Genomic DNA, 17,081 nt, shown 5'->3' with positions numbered 1-17,081 from the left:
CCAGCTTTCTGCTTCCCTTGACAAACGGGGATGATGCGTTGGGAGCAGGACTGAGGTTGAGGGATATGGAGGGTGTGAGGCAGGTGGGCTCCGTGCAGAGCTGGATAGAGGATCCCTGGATGAAGATGCAGGAGTCTCAGAGGGAATGTGGCCTGGCAGGGAGGGATGAGATGTTTGAGAAGGATCAGGACTTCAGTCGGGGAAGGTTCTGACCTCAGGTGGGCTGCTAGAAACTGCAGCAGAATTATCTGGGACACTCTGGGCAAAGGATATGAGCTGTCCTTTCCCAACTCCTCCCCCACTGCCCTCCATCACCCTAGGGGCCTTTCCTTGTTCTGCCTTCCTGGGACCCAGAGACACAGGACTCTCAGGAATTCTCAAGCCCTGCTCAGTTCCCTGGAGGGATAGGCATTAGGTCCCCTGACTGGGGAGGGAGGACAGGCAGAAGGCAGGAAGAGTGGGGAGGTGATGGAGAGTTAAGGGTCACCCGCCCAAATTCCTGGGCGCCTGTGGCTCCGGGCATTCTGAGAAAGGAAGGGGAGGAAAAAAAAAAAAAAAAAGACAACAGAGAAAGTGATTTAGAGACAGACGCAAATGGAAACCGAACTCTGGACTCGGGAGAGAGAATGTGAAAAGACCCAGAAAGATGGGCGGTCTGGCGGCGGGCACGCTCGTTTGCTCACTTGCTGGAGAAGCCTTCTGCTTTGGCCTGCAGCGAAGCTGATGTTATCTGTCTCCAGCTGCCTCTCCCCAACTGCGCGATCCCCCTCCGCAGTCCCCTCCAGCTCCACAGCCAGACACCCAGATCTCTCCTCCCCTGTCTCTCGGCGGCTGCAGGCGGCAGGGCCTGCGAGCCAGAGCTGACATGGCTTCTCAGGAAGGGGGAAACAGTGGAGGAGGCTGGGGCAGGGGGCTGGAGAGAGGGGCCCAGCTGGCCTGCCCCATGTGGGCTGCCTGTTTCTGGGTCGCTGTCTTTACATTCCAGACACTTGTGAACATGCAGAGGTGGTGTGTGTGTGTGTGTGCATGCACACACACTCGTGTACATACACATGGGGTGGACAGGATAGGCAACAGTCTCAGCCCCCCAGCCAATCCACCTGTGTGTCTGCTGTAGCACTGGATGCAAGTTACATGGCATCATCTAAGGCAGAGGAGGGGGTCTGGCGTGGGTCATCTTCGAGCCTGTGCCCAGCCGCTGTGTTGTCTGTGGAGTGGGTGGGAGGAGGGAGTGTGGGGGAGGGGGCTATGTACATGGAGGGAGCGGGGAGGGAGTGTGGAGAAAGGGGTTGTGCAAATGTTCTCTGCGTCTTCCGGTGCCCAGCTTTGCTTTTAAGACAGTAGTGGATGGTGAGTGGAAACCTCACAGTTCATCTCTTGGCCATTCGGGGGCATAAAAATAGAAAACCATTGTCCTGGCTCTGCCCAGATGCCAGACGACCACCGTGTGCGGCATGCAAAGGGAAGTGGGTAGGGGGTCCAGGTTGGAAGCGCAGCCTGCCTGCCACACCCCTCTCCTGGCCCGAGGCCCCTGCAGGACAAGCACCCTGCAAAGAAGGCCAGGGCTTGGGACAAGGCTGAAGTTGCTCCCACAGCATCTAGCGAGTCAGCACTGCACGAGGGGTGGGGCGAGCTCTGTGTGTTTGTAGGCAAGGTGGGGGGGGGGTGGGGGCAGAAAGGCCGCCTGCGGGGGAGCAAGCTTCTTGGCAAACGCCCCAGTTTCCTGAACTGATCCCTGCTCCCTGCCACTGCTCCCAATTCTGTTGTTTCAATAACATCATTTTTATCCACCCCATGGAGAGAGAGAGAGACCGTGTCTTGGAGGGGGCAGGAGGGGGCGGCGGAGGCGAGGGGCAGGGCTAGGGCAAGGGGGAGGGGTGCTAATGGAAAGATGCTGGGGGTCTGGAGGCAGAAGGGACTAGATTTGGGGCGCTCCCTGCTCAAGCAGAGGCAGGGCGGTCCCGGAGCCTGGGTCCCCTGATGACAAAGACAAATACATTAAAATTCTTGCCTCAGAGAAGAATGCAGGATAGGGAGAAGGTTTCATACTCTGTAATAACAGTAGCAGGGTGGGGGTGTGAGGGGGAAGGGGGTTCAGAACCCAGGCAAGTGGCTCCCAGGGGGGTGGTCATTGGCCACCTGCAGCCTCCAGGAACCCCGGAGCCCTGGAGCTGCCCGTTTTGTCACCATCTGGCCTCGGTATGTGCCTGCCCAACCTGGCTGTCGTCACTGCTCTGGCACGGAGAGCCACTTGTGCGGGGAGCTGTGCGTGGTTTGGGGATGCTGCAGCAGGCTCCACCGGAAGGAGGCAGCCCCAGGGGAGCAGGCCCCCTCTTGTCTCCCTCTGCTCCCCCCTCCTCCACACCCCTTCCTCTTCTCTGGAGTGCCTCAGCTCCTCCAGCAGAACTCTCTGTACTCAGTTCAAAGAATGAGCTGACATTGCCCCGACACCAGGGCCCCGGGGTGGGGCTCCCACAAAACCTAGGGCTTGAGCCAATTCTTCCCGTTTCTCCTCTCTTCCCTGGTTGCTCATCTGTCCTAGAAGAGCTGTTACCTCCCAGGGGTCAGTGGGGGGGGGTGTTGGGGGCAGGTATCTGTGCTCCTTGGTGGTCTCCTCTATAGGGGGGACACCCCCAGTCTCATATTAATCCACTTGTCCCCACTCTCAGAGAGGGGGAGCCCCTCAAGGTTTTGTCTTTCCCCATTCACGAGGGGCGTCTGTGTTTTCTAACAGTGGCCTCAGGCCTCACTTCCAGATGCCCCCTGCCAGTGGTCAATAGCGTTCTTAGGGTGCTTTAAGTTTCTGCCACGAGAATATAGGTCCTCCAGCTACTCCCCTCTTGGACCCCAGGACAGTCTTAAAAGGGTTCTGGCAGCTCCAGATGGTGAGAGAAGGGAGATGGGGGCCCCTGGTTTGGAATGTCCCACACCACCTGTCCCTCGGCACTTCTGGGGCACGACGCGGGGGGGGGGGGGGCATCTGCCCTAGGCCGGAGGAGCTGCCAGCGCTGGGCGTGATGAATGGAGCTGTCCTTCCTCCCCACGGGGGCCTTTGATGTCCTCCCCCTGCCCCCATGGGGAGGGGGCCAGGGCATCAAAGACATTTTTGTGGCCTTAGAGAATCAGATAAAATGCCATCTCACCTGCAGCTGGCTCACCCACCCCTTCTGGCCAGGCCAAGCTGGGGGAGGAACCCGCGCACACACGAGGCCCGGCTGGCTGCAGCGAGCTCTAACCCCTCTTCACCGTCTGCCATCTCACACGTGCACGCGCTGGAGAGCAGACCCCCGCCCCGGCTCCACCGGCTCCTCTCTTGGTCTCATCTCCCGCCCCCGCGATCTTGGGCTTGAGGAAGTGGGACGGCTGGGGAGCTGAAGCCAAGGGTGTCCTCCCTTCTTTCCAGGCCAGGTTGTGGGCAGCGTGGAGGCGGCCCGCCGGGGTCCGACACCCTCCCGCGGAGCACCCCAGGCTGTCCCCCACCCTCCACGCTTGCATCTCCCAGCGCACCATTACCCCCACCCCACCCTACCCCCCTAAACTCCCTCATTCCTGGGAAGTTTTCTCTCTTTACAGTCAACAAACCTGTCAAACGCCTTCCTTCCAGGCCGGCCCCCATTCCTCAGCTCCTCTTCCTCCCCCCAATCCCCCATTCCACCCCACCCACCTCTCTTCTTCCCCGCCCCTCCTTGCCCTGGATTCCCCGCGACCGGGGGGCGGTAGTCCGGGAGAGGCGAGGTGAGGGGGCGAGGCAAGGCAGGCGCGTCCCGAAGGCAGGAGCGCGCACTGGGGGCCCCGCCCCGGCACCCCGCGCCCGCCCCTCTGCGCCTGCCGCCCCGGGGCGCACGGTTCCCTCCCCAGAGTCCCGCCGCCTGACTGTCGCAACTGCCACCCCCCTCCACAACCCCCTCCACTACCCCCCCGCCCCCGGCCCGGCCCGGCCCTGCTCCCCTCCCACCCCCGCCCCCGGCTTTGATTTCTTCTCCCGAGCGAGCTCGGCGGGAGACACAGGCACTCGCTGGCTGCCCCGACCGCTCTCCGCCTCCGCCGCGCCCTCCTCGCCCGGGATGGGCCCCCCCGCTGCCGCCGCCGCCGCCGCAGCCACCACCGCCGCCGGAGCCATCACCTCCCAGCCACCGCCTGGGTTGCCACGCTCGCGCTGACGCCCGGGGCCTCGCGCGCACCGGTCCGCCCGCAGCCTCGCCCCCTGCCCGCGCCCGCCGGCCGTGGAGCGGTCACGATGATGCCGCCCGCGCCCTCCCGACTCGGGTTGCTGCTGCTGCTGCTGCTGTGTCCGGCGCACGTCGGCGGACTGTGGTGGTGAGTATGTCCCGGGCCGCTTCGGGGAGCCACGCGCCGCTCTCCGCTGGCCTCGGAGCGCTCTACCTGCAGGCGGCACACCCACCTCCGCGGGGCAGCTTGGCCAGGGGATGTTGGGAGGGAAGCGCCCGGGGTTCTCCCCTTGGCCTTTGCTAAGGGGATTCTTCCGAGGTGCCACCTTAGATGGTCCACTTGTCTTGAGTTTCCTCCTCCGGTGTGTCCCCTCTCCTCCGGCCCCCCACCAAGTTCTGCGCTCAAGCCAGCTCACCAGGGGATTGGCGGTGGCTAGACAGCCCGGCCAGCAGGGAAGCAGGGAGAAGATCCTTGGTCAGATGTGCCCAGGAAGGAGCGGACAAGGAGGACCCGGGATGGGGCGCAGGAGGGGAATGGATTTGGAGGAGAAAGGAAGGTAGGAAGCCACAAAACAGCCGCCTTCTCGGGGTTCCCTGCAGAGTGGGTGGTGGCGAGAAAGGGGAAACTGAGTCAGGCTTTTTCAACCTCCTCAAGACCCAGGCGCAGGATCCTTGTAGCTGCGGGGCTCTTGGATGGAGCGTGGTGCCAGATGCCCAACGGAACGTGCGGGCACCCCTGGGACATGTGAGGACCAAGGGGCCGGTCGGCACAGGGATGCGAGCGGACCTGCGCACCTGGCGCAAGCTCAGGCTGACACCCGGGCGGCGGGCGTGGGTGCCCGGGGGCCCGGCGGGCGTGGGTGCCCGGGCGGCCGGCCGCACTGCCAGCTCCTCCGGGAGCCCGATCCCGCCGACGCTCCCCCTGCATTGCCGCCAACACCCGCCCGCCCGGAATAGCTCGGAGCGGCGTGAGGCCGGACTTGGCCACCAACGCGGCTGACTTAGCCAATCCCAAGGAGGCAGGGCCTTGTCTATTTGCATAGCTCCACATCATTGGCTGGATTCCTACCCTCCACTCCCCTCCTCTTCTATCCCTGGGTTTGGAAGGAGGGATGGGGCAGGCGGATCCCACTCTTCTGAGGCCCAGGAGTGAGATGCCCACACAGGGAGCTAGCTGCTGGCCGCTATCCCTGGGGTGGCAAAGCCATCCCTGGGCGGATGTCAGGAAAGGGGCAATTGGAGGTCAACCCAGGCCCTGGCTAGGGGGCATGCGTCCTTTGCCTCTGGCTCGCTAGAATGGTGCAGGAGCTTTAACAGGCAGATTTGAGCTCTGATGTGCACCATTAAATCTAGGACTTTGGGCAAGTCACTTCCCTTCCCTGTCCCCACACCCCATTGTCTCAATTATTTTTCCTCCGTGGCAGGCCTACTGCTGGGAGGATTGGGAAAGTTTACAACATGATTAGACACTAGGAAGTATTCTTCATGGTCCAGCTTCTCTTGACTAGGTATCCCAGGGGTGGAAATGCATTTAAATTTAGGGGCCAGCATTGTGGTGTAATGGGTTAAGCTGCTGCCTGCAATGTTGGCATGCCATATGGCTGCCAGTTTGAGTCCTGCCTCTCCAATTAATTCAACTCCTTGCTAATGTGCCTAGGAGAGCAATGGAAGACAGTCCAAATCATTGGGCCTCTGCACTTATGTGAGAGACCTGGAAGAAGCTCCTGGCTCCTGGTTTCATCCTGGTTCAGCCCTAGCCTTTGTGGCCATCTGGGTAGTGAACCAACAGATGGAAGATCTCTCTAACTCTGCATTTCAAATGAATCTTTTTTTTTTTAAATAAAAATTTCAATGTAAAAATCCAGGGTCCCAACATGACCTTATAAAGGGATCTCTTCGTCTCCCCAAACACATCTCTTTCCTAACTTGGTCCTCTCTGAGAGCCTGAGGTCAGTCTGTCCCCTTTCCATCTGTCTACCTGGTTATCATTCTTATAGTCAAGATGCCACTTCCTCCATGGACCTGTCTCCTTGTCCCTATTTCTTTGCTATCTCTGCACTCTCGCAGCACGCCTTGCTCTAGGCAACCAGGCCAGGAGTGACTTCACCTAGCTAACCCTTGTCTCTTCTTGGCAGAGCTTTTGGGGCTGAGGTCCTGAGACACACGATAAGTGGTGGAGATGGGGGTGTGGGGTGGCTGATTTACCTGTCTGGAGCTTGTGTCTGCCTGGGAGGTGGGGGTGTGTCCTTTTCTTCAGGAGGGGCTGGATGGGAACCATGCCAGGCAGGGTGTCTGTGTGGGTGGGGGAAGCAGAGTGACCTGGACCCCTGGAGGCTGACCCTGAAGCTGGGAAGTCAGGAGGAGGGGAGAGGAGGGGGAGGAGGGGAGGTGGGCAGGTGTGGGAGAACACAGAGACCTTCATGGCCACAGCTGCAGGGCCGGCAGGGCGAAGAGAGTGTGGCTGGGGCGATAAGGTGCCTGCTGAGCGCCTTGCTCAGATGTGTCCTGTCTCTCCCACCTGCTCTGGCCTCTCGCTTGCCTGTGGCTATTTTTGACACTTCATTCCTTGATCTTTGCTTCCACTCCTGTTTCATTTGCCCCCTTTTGTCGCCCTCCATGGGCCTAGGAACACTCAGTTGTCTGACAGACCCTGACCTGATAAGGAAAGGATCCCCCTACCCACCCATGGAGGTTCTCCCACCTTTCTGTCCGGCCCCAACCCCCATTCCTCTCCCCTCCCCTGCAGTCCAGTGCCTCTCCCATCTGTGACCATATCTTTGTGCATTACAGAATTCCAGATTCCAGCAGCCTGGCCAGGCTCTCTGGAGGTCATGGGGTCCCCTGCCTCTAGGCCATACAGCCTGCGATCTGGCCCTCACAGTCCCGTCTGGAGAGGGAAGCACACAGAGCCAGAAGCCATAACTTCCCCGTCTCCAGCTCCCCTCTACTCCCCTGCCCAGCCCTCTCCTAGGAAGTCCTTTCCAGTGCCTGACCCATCTTGATCTCCATCAGGGGACATAGAAAAGAACTCATTGCCCTAGAACACACAAGTCCCTCTCCCTTCTCTTCTCTTCCTTCTCCTCTGTTTTAGATTTCCAAGGAAGGAAACTAACCCTGTCCTTTGTTCCACTGGAAGAACATCCCCAGATCCCCTCCCTCATCCAACCCAGTTTGCCTTTTGCCCCCACCCCCTGCTTCACCTGTGGAAAGCGGATAGCACCTAGAGGCCAGGGACAACCTCAGTTTGAACCCATAGGAGGGCGGGGAGGGACCCCAGCTCCTGCCCAACACCCAGGCTTGTCAGTGGCCACTCTTTCCCACCTTGACTTTATCTGCGACCCCTGGCCCTGATCTGGCCCTCTCCAAGCCCGAGGGACATGGGATGGGGGTGGAGTGTCCATCCTTCCGTCCCCTCCAACTCCCAACAACCCTCCCCCAGGCCTCTCTGTTTGGCAGCTTCCCATGCAGGAAGACAATGAGGCTGTGAGCAGAAAAGGGCAAGGGCAGAAGGAAGCTGTTTCTATCCAGGCCAGTGCATGCCCTGAGCCCTCCAGAGTCCTGGCACTGTGACACATCCTGGGCATACAGTCCCTCCTAAATCAGGAGTTGGTGGGGGGAGGCCACAGGGAAGCCTCTCCCCATGGCCCCGAGAGGGGGGAGAGAGCTCTAGAATGCTCACCTAGTGGAGGAATGCAGCCCTGGAGGCAATGAGGAGGGGGTCATGCTGACAGTAGGGTGCCTGGCCAGGGTACTGTGGACTGTGAGAGTGTCTCCTAGGCTGCAGAGATGAGATCTCTCCCTAGCTCCCTGTCAGCCCTCTCCAGGAGTGGGCTCATCATCCCCACCAGACAGCTGCTCCCCTAGCTCTGAGCTGGCTGTTACATCTGCATAGTGGATCTAGAAAGGAATCAGAGCTCATCTGGCCCCATAGTCTCATGGAGCCAAGGAAGACAGCCAGGTCCAAGGGACAGGAGGTGACTTGCCCAATACTGCTCAGATCAGAATGCTGGGAGCTGAAAGCTGGCAGTGCTTTTTAGTGCAGTGGGGGTCGGGGGCTCAGCAAAAGGGTCCAGGGCCTCCCCCACATTCACCATGCCTTGCTTGAATGGGCACTCCCACCCCATGGAGGAAGTTAGAAAGCATCTGACAAATGTTCTCCAGGTGTCCAGTGGACAACCATGCTGTCGATTGCTTTGCCTCCTGAGGCCCTACCATTGGGAAGTCCTTTGGAACAGTTGCAACATGTGTCAAGAAGAGTGACAAGGGGCACAGGGAAGGTGATAGGATGGAGTAGGGGAGGGGTGGGGGTGGGATGAGGGCTGGTGGGCAGTGGGGAGGCAGGAGTTAATAGAGCCAGAGCTGGGGCATCACTGACTTTGATGTGGTGGTTGGGATGGGGGCTGGGGGAGGGGGAGCAGTAATTATGGAGTTAGACAGAGCAGGACAGGACAGGCGGGCGAGCACAGGCCCGCAGCCTCAACAGCCGTCAGGCAGCATTTTTCTACCCCTTCTCCACCACCCACCTCCCCCACCCCCGTGCAGCCCCCACCCACAGCCCCAGGGCTCAGGGCTCCCTCTGCCGGTTCCTGGGAGGTGGGGTCAATTAGGGACCTTGAGGGTAGGGGTTGGGGAGTGGGAAAGAGGGAGGCCAGGAAGGAGACCCAGCAGACTGGAGGCTGGACATCCTAGAGGATCTGTGATACTGGGGGGGTCAACAGCACATTGCAGTGGTTGCTGGGGAAGGAGAAAGGAATAGAGGGTGTTTTGGGGTCCTGAGCAGGGCTGGTGGCAGAGGCAGGGATCCTGAATGTGAAGTAAGCATAGAATTCGGAGCCTGAATCCCAGGGAGACCAAAAATGTTGCAGTGGCTAGCAGGTGGGCATGCTTTGCACCTGCTAGTTGGGAAACTGAGATGCAGAAGGCTTTCCATCTCATTGTCCATTCAACAAGTGCTAAGTGGTGACTCTACCTGCCTGGGGACTCACCACCACACCAGTGCAAGCCAAGGCAAAGCCAGCTCCAGCCCCAGGTCAGTGGGTGCTCTGAGTCTGCGTGCTCATGCTCCCCTGGATCTGAGAGCCCTGATGTGAGCTTGGAGAGATACCGGCTAAGATCTTAGTGACTTAGAGATGCAAAGGGGATAGCTCTGCATCCAGAAGTGTAGGAGTGTGGTCAGGGATGGATTCAGAGCTAGACAACTGTGCTAGGGTGGAGAAGGACAGGAGAAGCAACCTGAGGTCTTTCCATACCTGATGTACCATATCCAGCCAGTGTTATTCCATTTTGACCACCTTTGTCTCTAACTTGTCACTACTGAATGGCTGAGGGCTGTCACCTCTCCTCTGATTGGCTAACCTGTGGGCAAGGGTGGCCCCTAGGGGATGAGCCATGGGGTCACCCTGCATGAACTCTAGAACTCTTTGAGTCTCTGAACCAGAGAACAACATGTGGGTTAGTCCAGAACCGTGGGGCCATCAGAGCTTTGTCTACAAGCATGGTTACTAGGAACTGACCAGTTCCTGATGCCACCTCATATTGGTCCCACCACCTATGGACCGGTGGAGGGAGATCTTGGTGTGGGCCGGGCTAGTTAGAATAGCCAGCCTGAGGCTTTTCCTTTCTTGTTTGCATTTATTTATTTTAATTGGAAAGGCAGATTTGCAGAGGAGAGACAGAGAAAGATGTTACATTCACTGATTCACTTGCCAAATGGCTGAAACAGCTAGAGCTGAGCAAATCAGGAGTCAGGAGTCAGGAGCCAGGAGCCTCTTTCAGGTCTCCAACGTGGGTACAGGGTCCCAAGGCTTTGGTCCATTCTCTACTAAGATTCCCAGGCTAAAAACAGGGAACTGGATGGGAAGTGGAACAGCCAGGAATTGGTACCCGTATTGCACACTGGCACCTGCAGGTAGAAGATTAGCCAACTGGGCCATCACAGTGGCCCCATGCATCCTGGGTTCTTTAAGAGCTGTTCTCAGCTTGACTTTATCCAGGAAGGACTTTGATTAGCACCTGAGACCCTAAGTATCTTACGCTCCTTACCACCACCAAGCAAATTCTTCCCATGTGGCTCCTCTTACCCTGTTGAGCTTAGGCCAGGAGCTGATTCCCTAAAGGAGCAGAAAGGAAGGAAGGAAAGTAGAGGTCAGGGCAGGGGGGCAGGGTGAGGGGAGACACAGGGGTTATTCCTTGAGGTTAACCCTAGAGCAGGTGGGTGAGCCTCTTGCGCAAACATCTGGGTTTCCTGAAGGCCCAACAGGAAAGCTGCCCTGGAGGGCTCAGTTTACTCAGAGCCCGTGGACACCAGGGCCCCAAAGGGAGGCTGCATGCCTCCCTTCCCCAGCCGTCTCAGCCACGCCCCTGCTACAGTTTTGTTTCCATGTAGTTAGGATGGGAGCAAGGACAAGAGGCCAGGCGGGTTGGCTACTCCCTTGGGATCCTCGCTGCTACCATTGCCCATCCCTTCTCTCCACCAGCTTTTGTAAACAAGGCTGGTTCCCAGACAGCCAGCCAGCCTGGGAAGCCAAACCCAGGCTAGGCTTAACTCTCAGAAGGACCAGCATACCCCGCAACCCTAGGGCCTTGCCCTTCCTGCTCCCCACGAGCCCACTCCTCACCAGTTTCTGGGAAGCAGACAAGGTCAGGAGGTTTCCACCATTGCCCTGCTTTCTGGGGGGTGGCAGGGAGAAGGACAGAATGACCTTGGGAGGATGAGGCCAGCCAACCTTGGGAAAGTAGGGAGGTTAGCAGAGGATGGAGTGGGGCGGCACTGGGAAACTTGGCAGCAGTAGTAGGGTGAGGGAGATGAGTGGGTGGAGACCCAGACTCCCAGATAAAGTTGAGATGCACAGGTGCTGAGAACGGAGCTCCTGCCTGTCTCCTTGTGGGGAAGCAGCTGCTCACGGACATGAATGAGGAGTCACAAAGGACAGGTGGACAGGGGCCTGAACTTGAGAGAGGGTCTTCTGTCTAAGTGGCTCGCTCATGCATTCAGAGACGTGTTGTCTCACATTCCTACACAGAGGTCTCACAACAAACACGTTTTCATAATAAGCATGGGAGGAACTATGGATCTGGGAGAAAAAGCAGCGTTGCAGTGTAAGATAGCCCTAACGTTCCAAAGTTCATGGTTATGTTGGCCAAACCTGTGCAGCTGTGCCAGAAACTGCCTCAAATCCTTTATACAACAGGGTGGGCTAGGTGGGTGAAGGGGGCCTAGAGATTGATGGATGGAAAGACAGAGGCAGGTCAACTCTCAAAGGTTATAGGCCATTGTGAACCCCTCCTCTGAACCCACTTCCCACTGCTCTGTCCATCAGTTCTCAGAGGGCGCAGGCTGAGGCTAGGCAGCCCCTAAACCTGCTGGGAAGAAGATCTGGACTGTCTTTCCTCCAGGATGTCTGGATCCATAGCTGCTTGAGTGGGGGTGATGCCAGCACTGTGTCTGTGACCCTGTGTGTCTGTCTGTGACCCTATATATGTGTCTGTCTCTGTGTATATCTTTGTCTCTGTGTGTGTGTCTTTGTGTGTTAGCTGACCTTGAGTGTCTGAGCCTACACATCTTCCTGCAACCACTTCTTCAAGCGTCTCTCCCCAGTGTGGAGAGCTGTGCCTTCAGACCTGAATTCTTTTTGTTGCTATTCCAGAGCATTCCATCTCATTGTTGTGCAGCCAGAGCATGCCTGGGCAGCTTGTTCTTGTGGAACAAATGGGGACAGAGGGGTAGATATGCGCTGAAGCAAAACCAAGAAGGACGCCATCTGAACCTTTTGCACTTACCCGCCATCTTGCTCTACATTTCTCTCTCCTGCTGCCCTTCTCCCACTTAGCATCTTTCCTGTCCAGGATCTGAAGTTGGCTTGGAATATTTTAGCTTCAAGCCACCCTGCCCACTCAGTCCTCCAGGACAGCCCAATCCTCAGAGCTGAGCAGTCTACTGATAGTAGTTGCTCCTGCTGCAAACGCCTCACTGCTTTTCCCATCCAGAGTGCAGTATAGGGAAGCCAAATGACCACCTCTTGGCAGGTGCAACCAAGGCCAGCAGTGGAGTGAGTCCCCAAAGTGAAGGACTGCCCATGAGGCCTTTCACCACCAAGGTACACTTTATACCCCTCCACAGTCTATGACATCGCAACAGGACTTGACTCAGCAAACCTTGGAGCCAGAGAAGGACCGGTCTTACCTACATCCCTCCAGTGTTTGGGGAATTGAATCCCAGCTCCTTTCTGCTGCTGTCCAAGTTCAAGGGAATTATATCAGAGTGGGAGGACTCATCTGCCATGCTACAGGAGAAGCTTGGGCCAGAGAGGGAGCAGGACTTGTCAGATATGCCATTCCCAAGTGGTCTAGCATCTCTACATTGGGCTCAACCTAAAGGATTTTCACATTAGGTCTACTTAATGCCAGTTGCCTTCACCTTGTGTTAAATGCCTATAGGGATTTAAAAATGCATATTTATTTGAAAAGGAGAGAGAGAGAGAGATCTTCCATTTACTGGTTCACTCCCCAAATGGCTGCAATGGAGCTAAGTCAATCCAAAGTCAGGAGCCTGAAGCTTCTTCCAGGTGTCCCACATGGGTGCAGGGTCCCCCACACCTGGACCATCTCGTACTGCTTTCCCAGGTGCTTTAGCAAGGCGCTGGAGCAGAAGTGGAGTGACCAGGATTTGAATTGGTGGCACCCATCTGCGTAGGCTTAACCAGCTATAGGGATTTTTGAAGGAAGAATGCACAGAAGGCCTCCTACTGTAGCAATTTTCCATCTGGAGTCTAGTTAGGAGGGGCGTGGGTGGGAGTAGTAAGAGATACAGGGACAATCTGATTCGGTCTCAGATGGGGGCTAGGCTGGGGAAGCAGGTCCCAGCTTCTAGCCAAAGAATGTGCCCTGGCCTGGCTCTCCTCCATCTCTAAGCCCCTGGCTGAGTTATACCCCTCCCTTGCCCTTCTCTGCTTCCCAGGGCTGTGGGCAGCCCCTTGGTCATGGACCCCACCAGCATCTGCAGGAAGGCCCGGCGGCTGGCCGGGCGGCAGGCGGAGCTGTGCCAGGCTGAGCCGGAAGTGGTGGCAGAGTTAGCCCGGGGCGCCCGGCTTGGGGTGCGAGAATGCCAGTTCCAGTTCCGCTTCCGCCGCTGGAACTGTTCCAGTCACAGCAAGGCCTTTGGGCGCATCCTGCAGCAGGGTCAGTGTGTGCAGCCTGGGACCTGCATGGGGTTGGGGGGGGCGGGGTGAAGGTGGGGGTGGGCAGCTTTCTTCCTGCAAGCGGCAGTTGGAGGAGAGGGAATATGGTCTGGAGAGAGGCAGGGTATCACTTCCCTGTCTATCCAGGAGTCTTCTGCCCTCCCTTGTCCCTCTGCCCCCCTGCACTCTCCACCCCTCTCAGCTGCCAGCATCCTCTTCCTCCCCTGCACCCCCCAGCACGCGCTGACTGCCTCTCCCCGCAACTGCAGATATCCGAGAAACGGCCTTCGTGTTCGCGATTACCGCGGCAGGTGCCAGTCACGCAGTCACGCAGGCCTGCTCCATGGGTGAGCTGCTGCAGTGTGGCTGCCAGGCTCCCCGCGGGCGGACCCCGCCCCGGCCCTCCGGCCTGCCGCCTCCAGGCACCCCGGGACCCCCGAGCCCCGTGGGCCCGGCGGACGCCAGCGCTGCCTGGGAGTGGGGAGGCTGCGGCGATGATGTGGACTTCGGCGACGAGAAATCGAGGCTCTTCATGGACGCACAGCATAAGCGAGGGCGCGGGGACATCCGCGCACTGGTGCAGCTACACAACAATGAGGCAGGCCGCCTGGTGCGTGCGGGGAGTGCGTTGGGCGGGGGTGGGAGGGGCGGTGGTGGTGGTGGTGGTGGTGGCTATGGTGCTTGGAGGGCGCACGCTGGTGAATCTGGCCCAGAGGACCGGCGTTCACAGGCTAGCTGGGGCAGAGGCACGTGGGCAGGTGGCCAGCATGGATGGAGTGGTCACTTTGGGGTCTGGGAGGGCTTGATGCTGAGTGGTAAGGTACGGGAAGGACACTCAAGGAACAGGACTGAGGGCCCCTGGGGGAGGGGCCCTGAAACTGACACAAGACAGCTGAAGCACGGGGTTGGTGCCAGGGCATGGGCAGGGGAGGGAGGCAGGAAGGTGGCAGGGAGAGGAGACTGGGGCTAAGCTATGGTATCTGGCACAGCAAAAGCAGGGGGAGGCCTGTAAAGGGGCTAGAACATGCCCACGGGCAGGTACAGGAGCAAAGGGTTAGAGCCCATCACTGCTACCCCCATCCCCTGCCCCGCCACCAGGTACCAGGGTGGTCACACTGAAGCCAGGAAAGCTGGGAGTGATTCTGCCTGGCAACTCCAGATTAGGGGTCACCTGGCCAGAGCCCTGGCCTCCTGTCCCCTCCTCCTTTGCAAGAAGAGGTCCCTTAGAAGCACAGGTGGAGGCAGGAAGAAGCCTGCTCAGGCAGAAGGTTCTAGAAGGTGGCAGGCAGGGACCACCCCAGGGAGTAGAAAGGGCACGTTAGTCTGAAAATCAAGTTGCCCCCTTTTCAGGCTCCGTCCTCACTACAGCACTCTCTTGCACCCCGTGCCACGGTTCCTGGGTGCTCTAGGGACAACCTCCAGCCTCTTTCCCCCACGTCCCCATCCACAACCTATGTCCTCCAGGGTTTGGACCTGAGGAATGGGGCAGGCAGGGAGGAAGGGGTCCACACTGGAATATCCGGACAGGCACACATACCTGTCGGGAAGGTTGGGGAGGGGTAGCCGACACAGATGCCCAGACGGCTGGCTCTGCGGCTCTGTCTTGGCTCAGCCCGCCCTGGGGTCCTGGGGAGGCCGGGCTGGCAGGATGGCTGCCCCGCCCCCTGTCCTGACCCCCCCTCCACTCTGCGCTTATCTCGGCCTTGCCACCGCCCCCTCCCCACTGCTCCCCTCAGACTTATAAGCCGCCTCCATTCGCCCTGTCTCATCTGATCCCTGCAGGCCGTGCGGAGCCACACGCGTACCGAGTGCAAGTGCCACGGGCTGTCGGGCTCGTGCGCCCTGCGCACCTGCTGGCAGAAGCTGCCACCGTTCCGCGAGGTAGGCGCGCGGCTGCTGGAGCGCTTCCATGGCGCCTCGAGAGTCATGGGCACCAACGATGGCAAGGCCCTGTTGCCCGCCGTGCGCACACTCAAGCCACCCGGCCGCGCCGACCTCCTCTACGCCGCCGACTCGCCTGATTTCTGCGCCCCCAACAGACGCACCGGCTCACCGGGAACGCGCGGCCGTGCCTGCAACAGCAGTGCCCCGGACCTCAGCGGCTGCGACCTGCTGTGCTGCGGCCGCGGCCACCGTCAGGAGAGCGTGCAGCTCGAGGAAAACTGCCTGTGTCGCTTCCACTGGTGCTGCGTGGTGCAGTGCCACCGCTGCCGCGTGCGCAAAGAACTCAGCCTCTGCCTCTGACCCGGACTGCGCTGGGGTCGCTTCCCTGCGCACCTGCCGCACCTCTGCGCTTGGCCAGGGGGCGCTGTCCCGGCCAAGCCGCTCCCTGACCACAAAAGAAAAAAAAAAAAGAAGAAGAAAAAGATAAGAAAAGAAAAGTCCTCGCGGTGGGGCCGGCCTCTTGAAACAATGAGGCCCTGGGTCTTGGATGTATCCATACTCACGCAGGACCCGGAGAGCCGGATATCCTCCCCGCCTCACTCCTTGACTCTGAAAGGGTATCCTGGGCCTTGCTGGGTCAGACTGTGGAGACCCCCTTCTTAGCCCCCAGGTGGTAACCGGAAGGCCAGCCCTAGCAGGTGGGGCTCTGGCGGGGTTGGGGAGAGGGGCATGAGTTTAGCATCAATAAAGATATTTAAAGCAGCAGCGCAGGGCCCACAGTTTGAGAGGGCGTGGCCTGTTGGCCTAGCCAGCAGAGAGAGAGGTGGCTTTGGTAGAGCTAGCATCCGTCAGCAGGCTTCTCACACCACCTCCAGGCGGCTCTTCTGGAATCCCTGCCTCTCTCTCTTTAGCGTGCTCCTTCTCCCTCCTGTCCGACACTGAGTGCCTGGGTCTGCAAGCCACGAAAGGACCAGCAACGTCTCTTGAGAGGAACAGTAAGGGGCCCAGGAAAGGACCAGCAATGTCTCTTGAGAGGAACAGTAAGGGGCCCAGGAAAAGGCTCGGCCTTCCAACTTGCCCTTCTCTGGATGTTTAGGAGCTTAAAAACTTCAGGGCCTGCCCAGTGTGACAGCTCAGTGGCTAAGTCCTCGCCTTGCAAGTGCCAGCATCCCATAACGGCACGGCTTCATGTTCCAGCTGCTCCGCTTCCCATGCAGCTCCTGCCTGTGGCCTAGGAAAGCAGTGAAAGATGGCCCAGAACTTTGGGATTCTGGACCTGTGTGGGAGATCCAGAAGAGGCTCCTGGCTCCTGGCTTTGGATCAGCTCATCTCTAGCCAGTGTGGCCAGTTGGGCAGTGAACCAGAAGATCTTTCTTTCTGTTACTTGTTCCTTCTGTAAATATACCATTCCAATAAAATAAATAAATCTTTAGAATAAAGAAACTTCAGGGCCAACCAAGTACATAGGATCAAAAGATTTCAAAAAATTATTTATTTGTGGATTGAATAATTAAAAGGGAAGAGTTATAGAGAGGGAGAAGAGCCATCCATCGCTTCAGTCCCCAAATGGACACAATGACTAGGCCAGGAGCAGGCCAAAACCTGGAACCAGGAGCTTCTTCTGGGTGTCCCACATGGGTGCAGAGACCCACCATGGGCCATCCTCTGCTGCTTTCCCAGCTGTATTAGCAGGGAGCTGGATGGGAGTGGAGCAGCTTGCCCCCACGACCAGCAGTTTTTCTTTTCTTTCTAGTTTGTAGTCTAAGCATTTACTTCCTCCAGCCCACTCTCTTGGAACTGTCTTCATTTAAGCTTAATAGTAAACGGCCCTGATGGAGAGGGCACCAGCTCC

The 17,081-nt window shown here is 58.4% G+C and overlaps 1 protein-coding gene across 1 annotated transcript; it reads left to right on the top strand.

Moving 5' to 3' along the window:
• The first annotated feature begins 4,150 nt into the window (after positions 1–4,150).
• On the top strand, positions 4,151–15,689 carry LOC121168092 (protein Wnt-6). Its single transcript, XM_040997857.1, has 4 exons — positions 4,151–4,317; positions 13,126–13,346; positions 13,615–13,955; positions 15,128–15,689. The coding sequence occupies exons 1-4, from the start codon at positions 4,238–4,240 to the stop codon at positions 15,587–15,589; spliced, it is 1,104 nt and encodes a 367-aa protein (XP_040853791.1). The 5' UTR covers positions 4,151–4,237; the 3' UTR covers positions 15,590–15,689.
• The last annotated feature ends 1,392 nt before the right edge of the window (positions 15,690–17,081 follow it).

This window comes from Ochotona curzoniae, unplaced genomic scaffold, assembly GCF_017591425.1.
Source record: "Ochotona curzoniae isolate NIBS_2020 unplaced genomic scaffold, NIBS_Ocur_1.0 patch55, whole genome shotgun sequence".
NCBI lineage: Eukaryota > Metazoa > Chordata > Mammalia > Lagomorpha > Ochotonidae > Ochotona > Ochotona curzoniae.
Note: the sequence above shows the minus strand (reverse complement) of the source record. Positions and strands in the feature narration are given on the sequence as shown.

What these genes read in the sequence shown, in the direction of transcription:
- LOC121168092 (XM_040997857.1), top strand. Translation starts at nt 4,238, where the DNA reads ATGATGCCGCCCGCGCCCTCCCGACTCGGGTTGCTGCTGCTGCTGCTG. An exon ending in TGGGCGCATCCTGCAGCAGG is followed by an intron (nt 13,347 to 13,614) that starts GTCAGTGTGTGC and finishes CCGCAACTGCAG; the next exon opens with ATATCCGAGAAACGGCCTTC. An exon ending in ACAATGAGGCAGGCCGCCTG is followed by an intron (nt 13,956 to 15,127) that starts GTGCGTGCGGGG and finishes TGATCCCTGCAG; the next exon opens with GCCGTGCGGAGCCACACGCG.